General features: G+C 35.7%; 2 protein-coding genes across 18 annotated transcripts in view; both read right to left on the reverse strand.

Moving 5' to 3' along the window:
* Window positions 1-6,692, reverse strand: part of IMPG2 (interphotoreceptor matrix proteoglycan 2) — a 78,640-nt gene extending 71,948 nt beyond the window's left edge. For all 7 annotated transcript variants that reach the window (XM_024994088.2, XM_024994093.2, XM_024994077.2 and 4 more), the window contains exons 1-2: window positions 5,470-6,692; window positions 4,765-5,016 (exon numbers count right to left, since the gene is read on the reverse strand). In XM_024994088.2, the coding sequence (XP_024849856.2) occupies window positions 4,765-5,016; window positions 5,470-5,650 (433 nt within the window). In that variant the 5' untranslated portion in view covers window positions 5,651-6,692. The remainder of the gene's footprint in view (window positions 1-4,764; window positions 5,017-5,469) is intronic.
* An 88-nt stretch (window positions 6,693-6,780) lies between these two features.
* SENP7 (SUMO specific peptidase 7) overlaps window positions 6,781-17,187 on the reverse strand; it is a 184,679-nt gene continuing 174,272 nt past the window's right edge. For all 11 annotated transcript variants that reach the window (XM_059874759.1, XM_005201227.5, XM_025001795.2 and 8 more), the window contains 4 exon segments: window positions 13,443-13,486; window positions 13,283-13,351; window positions 12,331-12,481; window positions 6,781-8,600 (listed from right to left, as the gene is read on the reverse strand). In XM_059874759.1, coding sequence (XP_059730742.1) covers window positions 8,463-8,600; window positions 12,331-12,481; window positions 13,283-13,351; window positions 13,443-13,486 — 402 coding nt within the window. In that variant the 3' untranslated portion in view covers window positions 6,781-8,462.

The raw sequence follows: 17,187 nt of genomic DNA on the forward strand, positions 1-17,187 counted from the left end.
CAATATCGTAGAGTAATTATCCTCCAATTAAAATAAATAAATAAATAAATTTTTAAAGAAATAGAAGACATACAAATTGGAAGATAAGAAATAAAACTATGTCTTTATTTGTACATGAAATAATCACCTATGTAGAAAACCCTACAGAATATATGAAAGAGCTACTAGAACCAATACGTGAGTTTACAAAGTTACGGAATAAAAGATCAATACATTAATCAACTCTATGTTTATATACTAGCAAGGAACAATCAAAGACCATTTTAAAAAAATACTGTTAACAACAGCATGAAAAAAGTGAAATAAATCTGACAAAAAGATGTATAAGATCTAAACACTAAAAATTACAAAACACTACTGAGAGAAACTGACAAAGATCAAAATAAATGAGGGGATACATCCATAGAGCAAGAGAGTCAACACTGCTAAGATTGCATCTCTTCCCAAATTGATCAACAGATTTAACACAGACCAAATCAAAATTCCAGTAGCTTTCCATGTACAAATTGGCAAGCTGATTATAATATTTATATGGAAGACAAAGGACCTAGCATAATCAAACAGATTTAAAAAGAACAAAGTTGAAGGACTTGCACTATTTGATTCAAAGACTTATTATAAAGCTTACAGTAATCAAGACAGTAAGGCATTGGCATTAAAACAGACAAATAAATCTGTGTAAGAGAATAAAAAATGAAGAAATAGATCCATCATACACAGAAGACTGATTTTCAACAAATGTACAAAAGCTAGAAAAGATAATCTTTTTAATAAATGATGCTGGAACAACTGGCTATGCAAATACGAAAAAAATTAACTTTGACTCATATACACCAAATACAAATATTAACTCACAGTAGATCAAAGACCTATATGTAAAACCAAAAAATTATAAAACTTCTACAGGAAAAAATAACAGAAAATCTTTGTGACTCTGAGCTAAGCAAACTTAGATCCAATACCAAAAGCAAGTATGAAGCAAAAAAAAACCCATCTGACATATCAAAATCTAAAACTGTTCCTCAAAAGACATTGTTAAGAAAAACAAAACAATAAACCAAACATTGGGATAAAATTTATGCAAAACATATATCTGACAATGAATTTGAATTTGGAATCCATAAAGAACTCTTATAACTCAATTATAGGACAAATAATCCAATTATTTTTTAAATCAGCAAAACATTCGGATAGAAACTTCACCAAAAAAGATATATGAATGGCAAATGAGCACATAAAAAAGTGCTCAATGTCATTAGCCTTCAAGAAAACACAAGTTAAAACCACAATAAGATGTCACTTCATATCTACTAGAATGTGGTGGTTTAGTCATTAAGTCATGTCCGACTCTTGCAACCCCATGGACTATAGCCTGCCAGGCTCCTCTGTCCACAGGATTTTCCAGGCATGGTTACTGGAGTGGGTTGCCATTTCCTTCTCCAGAGGATCTTCCTGACCCAGGAATTGAACCCAGGTCTCCTGCACTGCAGTCAGATTCTTAACCGACTGAGCTATGAGGAAAGCTGCATCTACTAGAATGGTTACAGCTTAAAAAGACCGACTATACCAAGCATTACACAGATGTGGAAAAACAAGAGTCCCAATACACCACTGGTGGTACAACTACACTGGAAAACAGTTTTGGCAACTTCTTAAAAAGTTAAACATAGAACTATCATGTGATCCATCCATTCCATTCCAATTAACCAACAGATATGAAAGCAGATTGTTCATACAAAAAAATTTTTCACAAACATTCATGACCACTTTCTCTATAATCACCAATAACTGAAAACCACCCAAATATCCCCAAATGCAGTATATCCATAAAATGTAATAATACCCCAAAATAAATGGTAATGAAGTATTGCTACATCAAAAAATCACAGATGAGTCTCAAAACAATTAAACTGAGTAAAAGAAGCTAAACAAGAGTACATAGTATGAATACATTCATATATATAAGTGTAGAAAATGCAAACAATACCTGGTAATAGAAAGCAGATTAGTGGTTACCTCAGCTCTTAGGTCAAGGGAGGTGCTCAGGGAGGAAGGGATTATAAAGGCACTTGAGAAAATGTTTGGAGGTAACTGAAAAATTCATTATCTTAATTGCAGTGATAATTTAAGGATCAATACATTTGTCAAAACTAATCAGACTATATACTATAAATATGCACAGTTTATAGGCTATATATTAAAAGGTCCAACTACTAATATAATTTTTTGAAGGGAGGATACTATTAATTACTTCCTACTCCAAGCATCCCTAAATATCTGGTTAATTTCAAAAGTCATTAAGTTGAGTGCAGTTGCTTCTTGCGTAAATGGAGATATTCTTCAAATGTGTTATACCAAACAGCAATTGATATCAAATTATCTATGAAAGGAAAAACTCAGCAAACCATTAGAGTGAATTAGTTCAGTGGAAAGAACTAAAATCCTTGGTTGAACAGTGAGTAGATCTAAACAATGTTTAAACAACTGGTTTTAGCAGCATAATCCAATTATCTCTCCAAATCTACTCAAAATCAAGACCTATGTTGAAATATTCATTTCCCCCTTCCCAGAAAAATATCTACTACTGCTTCACTGACTACACTAAAGCCTTTGTGTGAATCACATCAAACTACCAGACCACCTTACCTGTCTCCTGAGAAACCTATATGCAGGACAAGAAGCAACACTTAAACATTGAACAACTGGACATGATTCAAAATTGAGAGAAAGGAGTACAACAAGGCTGTATACTGTCCCCCTGCTTATTTAACTGCTATGCAGAGTACATCATGCAAAATGCCAGGCTGGATGAAGCACAAGCTGGAGTCAAGACCACCAGGAGAAATATCAGCAACCTCAGATACGTAGATGATACCACTCCAATGGCAGAAAATGAAGAGGAATTAAAGAGCCTTTCATGATGGTGAAAGAGGAGAGGGAAAAAGCTGGCTAAAAACTACTGTTTGAACTAAGTTCAAACAAATTTTGAACTTAGCTCAACACTGAACTAAGTTCAAACAAAATGTTTGAACTAAACATTCAAAAAACTAAGATCATGGCATTCGGTCCCACCACCTCATGGCAAACAGATGGGGAAAAAGTAGAAGCAGCAACAGTTTTATTGAAATCATTGCTGCTGGTTTCAGTATTTGGACCCACCAGCCAATAAGAATATTTCTTAGTTCTTGCTTAAAAAAAATAAGACATACTGAACTGTGTAAAATGCACCCATGAAATTGAGACTGTGCTACATAAGTACTACAACACAAAGTAAACCAAGTAGATGTAGAAAATTCATCTTTTCAAAGGATGAAAGTACCAAATGTTGTCAAGATGTAAATCATTCTTTTAACTAGAGTTTCTGAATCAGTATGGAAATGGTTCTAGAAGGGGAAAAGAGACCTCTGAGAACTTCCTCTTAAAGGAGGTTAAATATACCATCAGATAAGATTAAGGAGAGGAAAATGTTGAAGTAGTGATAGATTCTCTTTTCTTGGGCTCCAAAATCACTGTGGATGATGACTGCAAGCCATGAAATTAAAAGACGTTTGTTCCTTGAAAGGAAAGCTATTGCAAACCTGAAGTGAAGTGAAGTGAAAGTCACTCAGTCGTGTACAACTATTTGCGATCCCATGGACTATACAGTCCATGTGATTCTCTAGGCCAGAATACTGGAGTGATTAGCCCTTTCCTTCCCCAGGGGATCTTCCCAACCCAGGGATTGAACCCAGGTCTCCTGCATTGCAGGCAGATTCTTTACCAACTGAGCCACAAGGGAAGCCCAAGAATACTAGAGGTAGGTAGTCTATCCTTTTGCCAGCAGATCTTCCCTACCCATGAATTGAACCAGGGTCTCCTGCATTGCAGGCAAATTCTTTACCAACTGAGCTATCAGGGAAGCCCATGGCAAACCTAGACAGCGTATTAAAAAGCAGAAGCATCACTTTGCCAACAAAGGTCTGTATGGTCAAAACTACAGGTTTTTTTTCAGTAGTCATGTACAGATGTGAGCGTTGGACCAGAAAGAAGGTGGAAGAATTGATGCTTTTGAACAGTGGTGTTGGAGAAGACTCTTGAGAGCCCCTTGGACTGCAAGGAGATCAAACTAGAAATCCTAAAGGAAATCAACCCTGAATATTCATTGGGAGGACTGATGCTGAGGCTGAAGCTCCAGTACTTTGGCCACCTGATGTGAAGAGCCGACTCAGTGGAAAAGACTGATGTTGGGAGAGATTGAAGGCAAAAGGAGAAGGGGCAACAGAGGATGAGATGGTAAGATACCATCACAGATTCAACAAACAAGGAGATAGTGGAGGACAAAGGAGCCTGGCATGCTGCAGTCCACTGAGCTGCAAAGAGTCAGACATGATTTAGTGAATGAACAACAATCTTTCCCCCATGGTAACCATAAGTTTTTTCCTACATCTGTGACTCTATTTCTATTTTGTAAATAAGTTCATTTGTACCATTTTTTTTACACTCTACATACAAGTGATACTTTATGATAAACTGGTACTTTTAAAGTACTTAAATGATTTTAAACCATGTCCATGTCCTCTCTTGAAATAACATAAACTTTTCTCTGAAGCTATATAAATACCAAATTCTTAATAAGTCTGTTTTCCATGGTTAGTAGAAAGATAATATTTGGTTCAGTCTCTACCAAAAGTATGACAAATTTTGAATTGTAAAGAAATACAACAACTGTTTTTGAACTACGTTTGAATTTCACCATGGAGCCCAAGGGTATGAATATTTGCTTACCTCGGACTTTAAAATATTTCACATGGTTTGCCACAGCCTCTGTAACACTTTCATCTGGGCAAGTTTTCACACCATTAGGAAATAAAGTAGATCGCTTTCTTCTGAGCAACCAATGTCTCTCAGTTTCTCTGCTGTCCAGAGGTTGTTTCTTTTTAGCAGATAGAGAAGAATCTGTGGATTCTGAGTCAGTCTGGAGAAAAGAAACTGTACTCTTGGGTTCTTGGATCTCTTCTAAAGACAAGTATGTTTGTGCTACAGAGTGAAAGCATAAACAAAACTGATGATGATGAATGAAGATACAGAATGAGAGGAAATAAACAAAAACTGACATCTGCACTATGTCTGGATTTTTAACTCAATGCTCAAATTACAGGCCTATATGCTTCAAGAGAATGACGTATTCAATTTTTTCTCCATTTAATTCCTCCTCTTTATTTCAAGACTGTTAGTTATTGAAACCAAGTATATATTCAATTTCAACACAAGAAATAAGAAGAGGTAAGGTGTGAATCAAGAAACATTAATGAAGAGGAAAACCAGAATTATTGAAGAAATTATCACACAGTTTAAATGAAGCAATATTAAAGATTGATAGAGTAATATTTGATTCAATTCCTTACAGCAATCATATCAAATAATGTTTTTAGAGAAAATATACTACAGATATAAAGAAAAATTTAAAAAGTAACACAGATTTTTAAATACCTGTTAACGATGGAAGGTTTCCTTCTATCAGGACAAATATCAAAATACACAGAGAAATCTTCCCAAAATGAGGAAACATAATCATTTGAGCCAAAACCAAAAGGAGGAGGAGAGGCCAAACTCTGTAACTGAAAAGCCTTGAAATGTCCAGTAACAAACTGTTACAGAAGAAGTCTAACATTTATAAGTTTATCTTTAAGAACTAACAACCATTCCAACATCATTATAAATTAGCTGAATAAAAATGGTGTCCTTTCAAAGTACCTCTCCCTTCTTTTCTGAAATAACTAACATGCTATGAGAGCAGGAGAGATAAGCTAATTAGGACAGATGGGAAGAGACAATTTCTTTGTTCTAATCTAGTCAGCTAAGCTCTTTATTAACACTATCCTTGCCTTTAATAAGCAGTCCACATAAAAATAATGTTTCCCCAAAAATAATAATGTTACACATACAACTCAGAATTTTACAATTTTTCTCCATCTATTAGATTTACATATTCTCTGATATTCTCTACAACTGATTTAGAAGCATAAAATGCCCAGACCAACTATACTTGTCTACATCAGAAATAGAGAACTACATATAAAATAAAATCAGTTTTCTTGGAGCTGTTTCTGTTTATAATAAATCTACTGTCTTGTAAGCTACTGTCTGTCCCTCCTTGATTAACAAACTTGAAAATCTTCCACTGTAACCACTCTATCTCCTTCCTCATCTATAAAATAGAACAGGAATAGTAAAAATAACTCATGATAGAGATAGTGTAAGCATTACAGAAATATTAAACTTTTTCTAAATCCTAGTTAAGTGACTGGCTTATGACTTTAAAAAGAAAGTCAAGTTTGTTTTTTTATCCCAAGAATTGTGAAATAAAAACAGTATTAGCTTCTTTAAGAAGGCTTTCCCTTTCCACTGACAACGCTCTTGCAACCTCTCTACCAGCTCTCAGTATCACAGTCACACACATACCCTAAGCTGAACACACTCTGGTGATGCCAAAGAAACCATGATTTTTTTAAACAAGCATACTGAAACTGTTCATGTGTTCATTTCTCCTATTAGACTATAAATGACCTAGGAATAAGAGCTGTCATTCATTTTTTTCTACCTTGTACATTTCCTGATAGTAGCAGATGCTCAAAAAATGTTCCCTGAACCGACAATCAAAATTAGCATATGCCTGTTAAAACAGAAGAAAAATTAATCTAAGCATCAACTATATGACATGTACTGAGTATCACACAATTTAAAATTTCTATCTAAAAATCGGTCACCTTTTGTAAGGAAAAAAATTACACCTCAGCCTAATGAATTGGAAATATGTTTAATATAAAATGTTGGTATTCTCAAAGCATTATTTCCATATGAATTTACGAAAATGGATTTTAAACAATCTTCAAAACATATAAGGGACAGTGGTTTCTTTGAAAAACATACAAACAAAAGTTAAGAAGTCACAATAAGATGTATTATATACTTGTTTTCCCAAAATTAGATATACAAAACAATGAATAGTCATCTAAAAAAGTTCCCTCCCCAACAAAGACACTGGGAATGAAACATGTAATTATAACTGTTTTTATAGGAACTCTCCAAAGGACAAATATCTTTAACAATAAAAAGGTGATGACACAAACATAAGGACACTAAGGCTTAACTCAAGTCACATGATTCTGAAATAAAACATCCCAATTGTTAGCTTCATCTTAAATTGCCTTTCCTTCACTGCTATACAGTTACAACATAAATCTAAGAGATGCCTAAAAGAGAAGATTAAAATAATATTATTAAAAAAATTTCTTATCTGAGAAAATACAATATAATTGTCCCCTCAAAATATTCCTGATAACATTAGAAGGTTGTAAAGAGTTGAATCATATGTAATACCATCATTATCACATCAATTCAGGACTGTTACCTGTCAGAACATTTAATAAAAACTTATGCTCCATCTGGTTCTTAAGTCTCTAAAAATTACAATTGAAAAATATAAAAGCAATGAAAGCAATCTGGCTTTTGCAGACAAATACTGGGTAAACAGAGCTATAAAATTATGTATTCAGTCCTAACAATTAGTATATAAGAATTCGAGGATTTTTTTTTTAATTAAAGTTATGAAGACACCAGTTTTATCTTCTATACTTACAGAAACTGTATACATATTCTGGGATGTCAGAGTAGGATAGGAGTCAATATTTACATAGCTATACCTCAAATAAACTAAGTTGAGCTACATATGCAATTTTTTGTGATAGCTAAATTTTTTGCTCCAAATTCACTCTGAATGAACGAACTAAATTCTCAGATCCCCACACATGACAGCAAAAGAAACAAAACAAACAACAGTTAGAGGAACAGTTCCATTTAGCAACTGAGAAAAATAAGCTGCGCTTTGAAAGAGTGAATTCTTATCACCATCCTAACATTGTTTTCTCTTATGCTATACAGAAGGGATGCCGTAAATGGCATTTTCTGAAGCCTTGATACTAAATTCTTTTTTAAAAAAAATACATAGTATTCATACTGCATGCTTGAGCTGCAAAGAATAAAACTACAATACAATGTGACTTGTCAACCAATTTGACAAGCACTGGGGCTGGCACCAGGGAGGACCTAACTCCCTTCCACTCCCAGTTATGTGGAAGTACAGATCACACAGCTGTATTATCTACAAAAACATTCCCACATTACATATACTATTGCATAATCCAATCATATTTAATCAGAAAATATTTATGAAATATTTTGAATCAAATATTTATGAAACTTTAATTCCTATCTAATACATTAATCTATATTACACCCATTTGCACTCCATCTATCAGATCCCAACAATTCTAATCATATGTCTTATATATTTTAAATAATGTACAATGACTTATAAAACTACTGCAAGTTATTTTCTTCTCTGTGAGCTGGCCGACACAAATGCCGGTAAGCGGCTTTCCGGTAATCGTATAGAGCATCTGTGTCATGTTTGTACAGATTAACTAGCTACTGCTGCCCTTCTGCTGCTGTAAATGAAGCTTCAAAATGAGCTCTCGAATATCTTCCCGTTTGGTCTTTATTACATGACGAGGGAACCATTTCTCCAGATGAATTGGAAGTTCAAAGTTAACAATAGGATCCTAATGAGAGAAAAGACAATGTAATCACTTTAGCAGTATAATTCAAATTCGCTCAAAATTCATTTTTATAAGAAATGAGAAATTGCTAACTTTTTAAAATAACAAATCCCACTGCTGGGCATACACACTGAGGAAACCAGAAGGGAAAGAGACATGTGTACCCCAATGTTCATCACAGCATTGTTTATAATAGCCAGGACATGGAAGCAACCTAGATGTCTATCAGCAGATGAATGGATAAGAAAGCTGTGGTACATATACACAATGGAGTATTACTCAGCCATTAAAAAGAATACATTTAAATCAGTTCTAATGAGATGGATGAAACTGGAGCCTATTATACAGAGTGAAGTAAGCCAGAAGGAAAAACACCAATACAATATAATAACGCATATATATGGAATTTAGAAAGATGGTAACAATAACCCTGTGTACGAGACAGCAAAAGAGACACTGATGTATAAAACAGTCTTATGGACTCTGTGAGAGAGGGAGAGGGTGGGATGATTTGGGAGAATGACATTGAAACATGTAAAATATCATGTATGAAATGAGATGCCAGTCCAGGTTCGATGCACCATACTGGATGCTTGGGGCTAGTGCACTGGGACGACCCAGAGGGATGGTATGGGGAGGGAGGAGGGAGGGGGGTTCAGGAAGGGGAACACATGTATACCTGTGGCGGATTCATTTTGATATTTGGCAAAACTAATACAATTATGTAAAGTTTAAAAATAAAATTAAAAAAAATAACAGCTTTAGTGAGACATAATTCACATAACATACAATTCACCTAAAGTATTCAATCGAATGATTTTCAGTATATTCAAAGTTGTGCAACCATCACCACAATCAACTTCAGAGTATTTTCATTAAACTGCTAACTTTCGAACATCAAAATTAAACACCATATGTTCTGCTACAATTCATTTAAGTGAATTAGCGCAAACAGAATTAGTAAACAATGATTCAGTACAACATAGAAGTCAGGTTGGTTTGAACACAATCTTCTCCAACATGTTACTATTTTGTACTATTAAAACAAAGAGAAAAGTCAGCAGTAAATGAAGAATCTCAGATAAAAAACAGAAAATTCTACATTAGTACCTTCTTTTAGTCTAGGAAAACAACCAATTTAGTAGTTTCAAGAATTGCTACATTTTCCATTATGTTAAGCTTAACAAGGAAGTTGCAACTGCAAAGACAATTCTGCCTGTCTTCAAGAAAATAAACAAATAAATGCTGAAGACTACCCTAGATCAAGAACCTGATCTGCCTCTTGAGAAATCTGTATGCAGGTCAGGAAGCAACAGCTAGAACTGGACATGGAACAACAGACTGGTTCCAAATAGGAAAAGGAGTACATCAAGGCTGTATATTGTCACTCTGCTTATTTAACTTATATGCAGAGTACATCATGAGAAACGCTGGACTGGAAGAAGCACAAGCTGGAATCAAGATTGCCGAGAGAAATAGCAATAACCTCAGATATGCAGATGACACCACCCTTATGGCAGAAAGTGAAGAGGAACTAAAAAGCCTCTTGATGAAAGTGAAAGAGGAGAGTGAAAAAGTTGGCTTAAAGCCCAACATTCAGAAAACGAAGATCATGGCATCCGGTCCCATCACTTCACGGGAAATAGATGGGGAAACAGTGGAAACAGTGTCAGACTTAATTTTTGGGGGCTCCAAAATCACTGCAGATGGTGAGTGCAGCCATGAAATGAAACGACGCTTTCTCCTTGGAAGGAAAGTTATGACCAACCTAGACAGCATATTCAAAAGCAGAGACATAACTTTGCCAACAAAGGTCCGTCTAGTCAAGGCTATGGTTTTTCCCGTGGTCATGTATGGATGTGCGTGTTGGACTGTGAAGAAGGCTGAGCGCCGAAGAATTGATGCTTTTGAACGTGGTGTTGGAGAAGACTCTTGAGAGTCCCTTGGACTGCAAGGAGATCCAACCAGTCCATTCTGAAGGAGATCAGCGCTGGGATTTCTTTGGAGGGAATGATGCTAAAGCTGAAACTCCAGTAGTTTGGCCACCTCATGCGAAGAGCTGACTCATTGGAAAAGACTCTGATGCTGGGAGGGATTGAGGGCAGGAGGAGAAGGGGACGACAGAGGATGACATGGCTGGATGGCATCACTGACTCGATGGACTTGAGTCTGAGTGAACTCCGGGAGTTTGTGATGGACAGGGAGGCCTGGCGTGCTGCGATTCATGGGGTCGCAAAGAGTCGGACACGACTGAGCGACTGAACTGACCCTAGATCATGTTTATAAATCTGATGAAACTATTAGAAGCTAGGTGTAAGAAGGACTTACTTAAAAAGGAAATTAAGAATCCCAGGGTTTAAAGCTGAAATGATGGGCTGACTGTGATTCTAGGAGCATATGTCAGTGGAGATTTAACTGTGCAAGTATTTTTATTAGAATTAATGTTGTTTTTCTTAGGCCTAGTTACAAAGTTCCACAGGTTTTGAGTGATCAATCTGAAACCTGTTTTTTTCCACCCACTGTCTGTTATATTACTGCACAAATTTGTGAAACACAAGGTTTAGTTTTTTGAGTTCCCCACCCCCTAGGAATCTTAAGTGGTGCTACAACCTAAATGAGATGTATACTCTACAGACTAGGGCTACATAAAGTAGAATTATATAGCAGATTCAGAATATGTTATGTAATAAGACATTCTGGATAATCTAAAAACAAAATCAAATCTCTTTGGAAAGAGTATTAGAAGATCAGAATTCTCATCCTATAAGGCAGTTCCAGTGTAGAATAAAAAAGGAAAAAGAAAACATAATAACACATTTAGTGGTTTCCATTGTGTATACCATCTTCTACTATAATCAATTCTCCCCAATTATATCAAAAGTTGTAACTGCATACTATAACCTTCATGCTTTGAAAGTACATTTAAGGATTATCTAAACAAGCCTCTGGTCAAAAATACCCTGTTTCTACAGCCATCTTCATAAATAATACTGGTTATGACTGAAGTAATAAGCTAACAGTTAAAAAAAAAAAAGTGATTCCTTACTATTTAAAACTCTTTTTAATGTTGCTACAGTTCGTATAGAATCTCTGACGAGCTAGAAAATAATACCCATTCTTGTCATTGTACTTATGTAGCTCATGGTTTTCTGAGATTCTTCAATACACAAGTCTTTGGTCTTAAAATTTTTCTTCAGCTTTGTCTGTCTTATTCTCTCTCTGCCTCGAATCCATCTGCGACTCCAATTATATATGTAAACTCCAATTAGACTTTTGACTGTACCATACTTGTCTCTTTTGCGCTGCTCTCTTCTTTACATGCTTTTTCCTTTCTTAGCTACAGTGGGATACTTTCTAGTGTCTTTTTTTAAAGTTCCCTAATCCTGTCTTCTGTTGTATTCAGTCTGCTATTAAACCCAGCCAGTAAGTTCTTAATTTTAGATATATCAGTATGCACTTTCAGTTCTAGAATATCCACTCAACACTTTTTTTAAAAGCAGATTCCATTTTCACCCATATTGTTCATCTTTGACTATTTTCTCCAATAAATTAATCAAATTATTTTAAAGTTCTTATCTTTTAACTCCAATATTTGGGTTATATATGGTTCTATGTCTTTTTTTTTTTTTTTTCTTGATTACCTCTAACATTTTCCTGCTTCTTTGCTTGCCCAATAATTTGTGATTATATGTTAGTAACTGTGAATAAAAAACTTATTTATATCTTTACATACCTTAAAGAAGCTTTCCACATATTGCAGTAAATACACACCACAATCACTGCTATTATCCTGTTTAGGAACTTTAGGGCACAGGTCCACCATGTTTGTTTTGCTGAATTCACGATGAGTTTTTCGTTTAACTTCCCATTCTACCTCTAAATACCTTAAATCAACAAAATGTAGAGTGACGTGAATAGAACTTTCTTTACTGTTATGTAAACTTTCACAAGGACTTCCCTGGTGGCTCAGATGGTAAAGTGTCTGTCTACAATGCAGGAGACCTGGGTTAGAGCCCTGGGTTGGGAAGATCCCCTGGAGAAGGAAATGGCAACCCACTCCAGTACAATTGCCTGGAAAATCCCATGGACAGAGGTGCCTGGTAGGCTACAGTCTATGGGGTCGCAAAGAGTCGGACACGACTGAGCGACTTCACTTTCACTTTTCACTTTCAAACTTTCACGAAGATGTAAAAGCATCTGCTGCCAAATATGTTGCCTCCAGCCACATTTCAAAACACTTAAACCTTAACAGTACAAATTATAACTTGTGAGGCTTCAAAAATGCTAATAAAATCATCTGAGTTTCAAACTAAAAACTAGACTTTTTTCAACAACTCAACTTTTACAACTTATATAAGTCACTTATATTTACAAAGTAAACTTCAGTTGTTAGTTTTTTCCAGATCCTATAGCAAATTTTAAAATTACCAACAGACACACAAAATAAGAATGTGAAAGAGTTTTTTCCTAAAGTGTTACTTTTGTTCAATTGTGAATACAAATTTCAAATTTACTTTTGATATAAATCCTTGAGAAATGTTTTATACATAATGGGGTTATTATTAATTAGATTTATAGACCTCACCTAAGTACTTAATAAAATATAACTTCTGATCTAATTTTTTAAGTAATTCTTAAGGCAACTTACCAATTATTGAGATTATAGTAAAATCATCACTACTTACTCTCGTAAATTCTGAACTGTGTTTTGTATAGAAGCAGCTTTCAAGGAATCTAGTATGAGAATGCATGGCCTATGAAAAGCAAAGAAAGAAATCAAGATGTACGTATTTGTATATGAAGTAAACATAAATATCTAAACTATGTGTTACAGCATGTACGCACCTTTTACACATCTTCTTTGGTACTGTCACATTCATCTCAGGACTCTGAAATAACATGAATTTTTATGACTTTGAAATTAAAGCCAGTTTGAATAAATAAATTTTCAGTCATTTTAAAAAATGTTTCAAATAACTTTAAAATTTCAAATGAGAGTTCTTTTCATCATCTCAACTAAGCCAAATTCGTTTTTAAAATTTATTATTTTCTGTCACTGGTGAAAGACTTTATAAACTTTTACATGTGACCTTAAGAAGTTATGGAGCTTTAAAATAGCCTAAAAACAAACTGGAACTTGAATTACTTGTATTCAGAGTTGCCATCTTAAACAAAGATAAACAAGTTAATTGAATCTGTCCTTAATCACATTTTCTTAACTCAGTAAATGAAGTCAGTAGCGACACACTTCTCCCTTTTGAAGCACAAGAAGCAAAGTATTAATGTATATTAAGGGACAAGAGAGGGCTTCCCTTGTGGCTCAGCTGGTAAAGAATCACCTGCAAAGTGGGAGACCTGGGTTCAGTCCCTGGGTTGGGAAGATCCCTCGGAGCAGGGAAAGGCTTCCCACTCCAGTATTCTGGTCTGGAGAATTCCATGAACTGTATAGTCTACGGGGTTGCAAAGAGTTGGACACAACTGAGCAACTTTTCACTTTCACTTTCAAGGACAAGAGATGGGGTATTTTGTTATTTTTGCTGACAAATTTAAGAATCAATAGATCAAACTTTCTTTAATATGCAGAACTTCTCAGTTATCTTTATTATGCTAATATAACAGTAAATCTCAAAGACGGAAATAGAACACAGGATTTACTCAGCTTCAGTTCAGTTAAGTCGCTCAGTCGTGTCCGACTCTTTGCGACCCCATAGACTGCATACAGCACGCCAGGCCTCTTTGTCCCGGCAATCTTGATTCCAGCTTGTGCTTCTTCGAGTCCAGAGTTTCTCATGATGTACTCTGCATATAAGTTAAATAAGCAGGGTGACAATTTACAGCCTTGACGTACTCCTTTTCCTATTTGGAACCGGTCTGTTGTTCCATGTCCAGTTCTAACTGTTGCTTCCTGACCTGCATACAAATTTCTCAAGAGGCAGATCAGGTGGTCTGGTATTCCCATCTCTTTCAGAATTTTCCACAGTTTATTGTGATCCACACAGTCAAAGGCTTTGGCATAGTCAATAAAGCAGAAATAGATGTTTTTCTGGAACTCTCTTGCTTTTTCCATGATCCAGCAGATGTTGGCAATTTGATCTCTGGTTCCTCTGCCTTTTCTAAAACCAGCTTGAACTTCAGGGAGTTCACGGTTCACATATTGCTGAAGCCTGGCTTGGAGAATTTTGAGCATTACTTTACTAGCGTGTGAGATGAGTGCAATTGTGCAGTAGTTTGAGTATTCTTTGGCATTGCCTTTCTTTGGGATTGGAATGAAAACTGATCTTTTCCAGTCCTGTGGCCACTGCTGAGTTTTCCAAATTTGCTGGCATACTGAGTGCAGCACTTTCACAGCATCATCTTTCAGGATTTGAAATAGCTCAACTGGAATTCCATCACCTCCACTAGCTTTGTTCATAGTGATGCTTTGTAAGGCCCACTTGACTTCACATTACAGGATGTCTGGCTCTAGGGGAGTGATCACACCATCATGATTATCTGGGTCATGAAGATCTTTTTTGTGTAGTTCTTCTGTATATTCTTGCCATCTCTTCTTAATATCTTCTGCTTCTGTTAGGTCCATACCATTTCTGTCCTTTATCGAGCCCATCTTTGCATGAAATGTTCCCTTGGTAGCTCTAATTTTCTTGAAGAGATCTCTAGTCTTTCCCATTCTGTTGTTTTCCTCTATTTCTTTGCATTAATCGCTGAGGAAGGCTTTCTTATCTCTTTTTGCTATTCTTTGGAACTCTGCATTCAGATGCTTATATCTTTCCTTTTCTCCTTTGCTTTTGCCTCTCTTCTTTTCACAGCTATTTGTAAGGCCTCCCCAGACAGCCATTTTGCTTTTTTGCATTTCTTTTCCATGGGGATGGTCTTGATCCTTGTCTCCTGTACAATGTCACAAACCTCATTCCATAGTTCATCAGGCACTCTATCTATCAGATCTAGGCCCTTAAATCTATTTCTCACTTCCACTGTATAATCATAAGGGATTTGACTTAGGTCATACCTGAATGGTCTAGTGGTTTTCCCTACTTTCTTCAATTTAAGTCTGAATTTGGCAATAAGGAGTTCATGATCTGAGCCACAGTCAGCTCCTGGTCTTGTTTTTGCTGACCGTATAAGCGTCTCCATCTTTGGCTGCAAATAATATAATCAATCTGATTTTGTTGTTGACCATCTGGTGATGCCCATGTATAGAGTCTTCTCTTGTGTTGTTGGAAGAGGGTGTTTGTTATGACCAGTGCATTTTCTTGGCAAAACTCTATTAGTCTTTGCCCTGCTTCATTCCGTATTCCAAGGCCAAATTTGCCTGTTACTCCAGGTGTTTCTTGACTTCCGACTTTTGCATTCCAGTCCCCTATAATGAAAAGGACATCTTTTTTGGGTGTTAGTTCTAAAAGGTCTTGTAGGTCTTCAATAGGTTCAACTTCAGCTTCTTCAGCATTACTGGTTGGGGCATAGACTTGGATTACTGTGGTACTGAATGGTTTGCTTTGGAAACGAACAGAGATCATTCTGTCATTTTTGAGATTGCATCCAAGTACAGCATTTCGGACTCTTTTGTTGACCATGATGTTACTCAGTTACTCGGCTTAACTGACTTTAAAATCTTTTTTATCATAAATGCATCTTAAAACAGAACTCAATTTGGGAAACCTGCCTCTAGAAGCAAGAAAAAAACTCCCCTATTCTGCCACGGTGACATTAAAGAAGAAAACCTTCCTTCTGCCCAGTCTGTTCCAGTGACAATAAAGACATAAGCCTTTGCCAGCGAGGCTACTGCTATCTGTATGTAAGAAAAATAATTAGGTGACTACCTTAATCAATTAAGATACCAAATCTAGACCATAAATATCAGTTTAGAGGTATATTTGAAGAAAAGTTAACAGTAACTATCTTAGCCACAGAAGTCATATGGATTAACCATGAGTCCACTTTGAATGATTTTTACCAACAATTTATAAAAATAGAAAGTGGAATGTAAAATATTGTATAGGAGGTGGTGACCAAAACCATCCCAAAGGAAAAAAAAAATGCAAGAAGGCAAAGTGGTTGTCTGAGGAGGCTGAGAAAAGTAGAGAAGCAAAAGGCAAGAGGAAAAGAGAAAGATATACCCAACTGAATGCAGAGTTAAGGAGAATAATAAGGAGAGATAAGAAAGCTTTTTTACATAACCAATACAAAGAAATAAAGGGAAACAATAGAAAGGGAAAGACTAGAGATCTCTTCAAGAAAATTGGAGATATCAAGAGAACATTTCATGCAACAATGGGCATGAAAAAAGAAACAGTAAGGACCTAACAGAAGCAGAAGGGATTAAGGAGCAGCAGCAAGAATATATAGAACTATACAAAAAAAGGTGTTAATGACCTGGATTAATGGTCTGTATAACCATGATAGTGTGGTCACTCACCTAGAAATAGAAAACCTGGAGTGTGACATCAAGTGGGCTTTAGGAAGCATTACTATGAACAAAGCTAGTGGAGGTGATGGAGCTATTTCAGTTGAGCTATTTCAAATCCTAAAAGATAATGCTGTTAAAGTGCTCACTCAATATATCAGCAAATTTGGAAAACTCAGCAGTAGCCAC

This window comes from Bos taurus, chromosome 1 (assembly GCF_002263795.3).
Source record: "Bos taurus isolate L1 Dominette 01449 registration number 42190680 breed Hereford chromosome 1, ARS-UCD2.0, whole genome shotgun sequence".
Lineage (NCBI taxonomy): Eukaryota > Metazoa > Chordata > Mammalia > Artiodactyla > Bovidae > Bos > Bos taurus.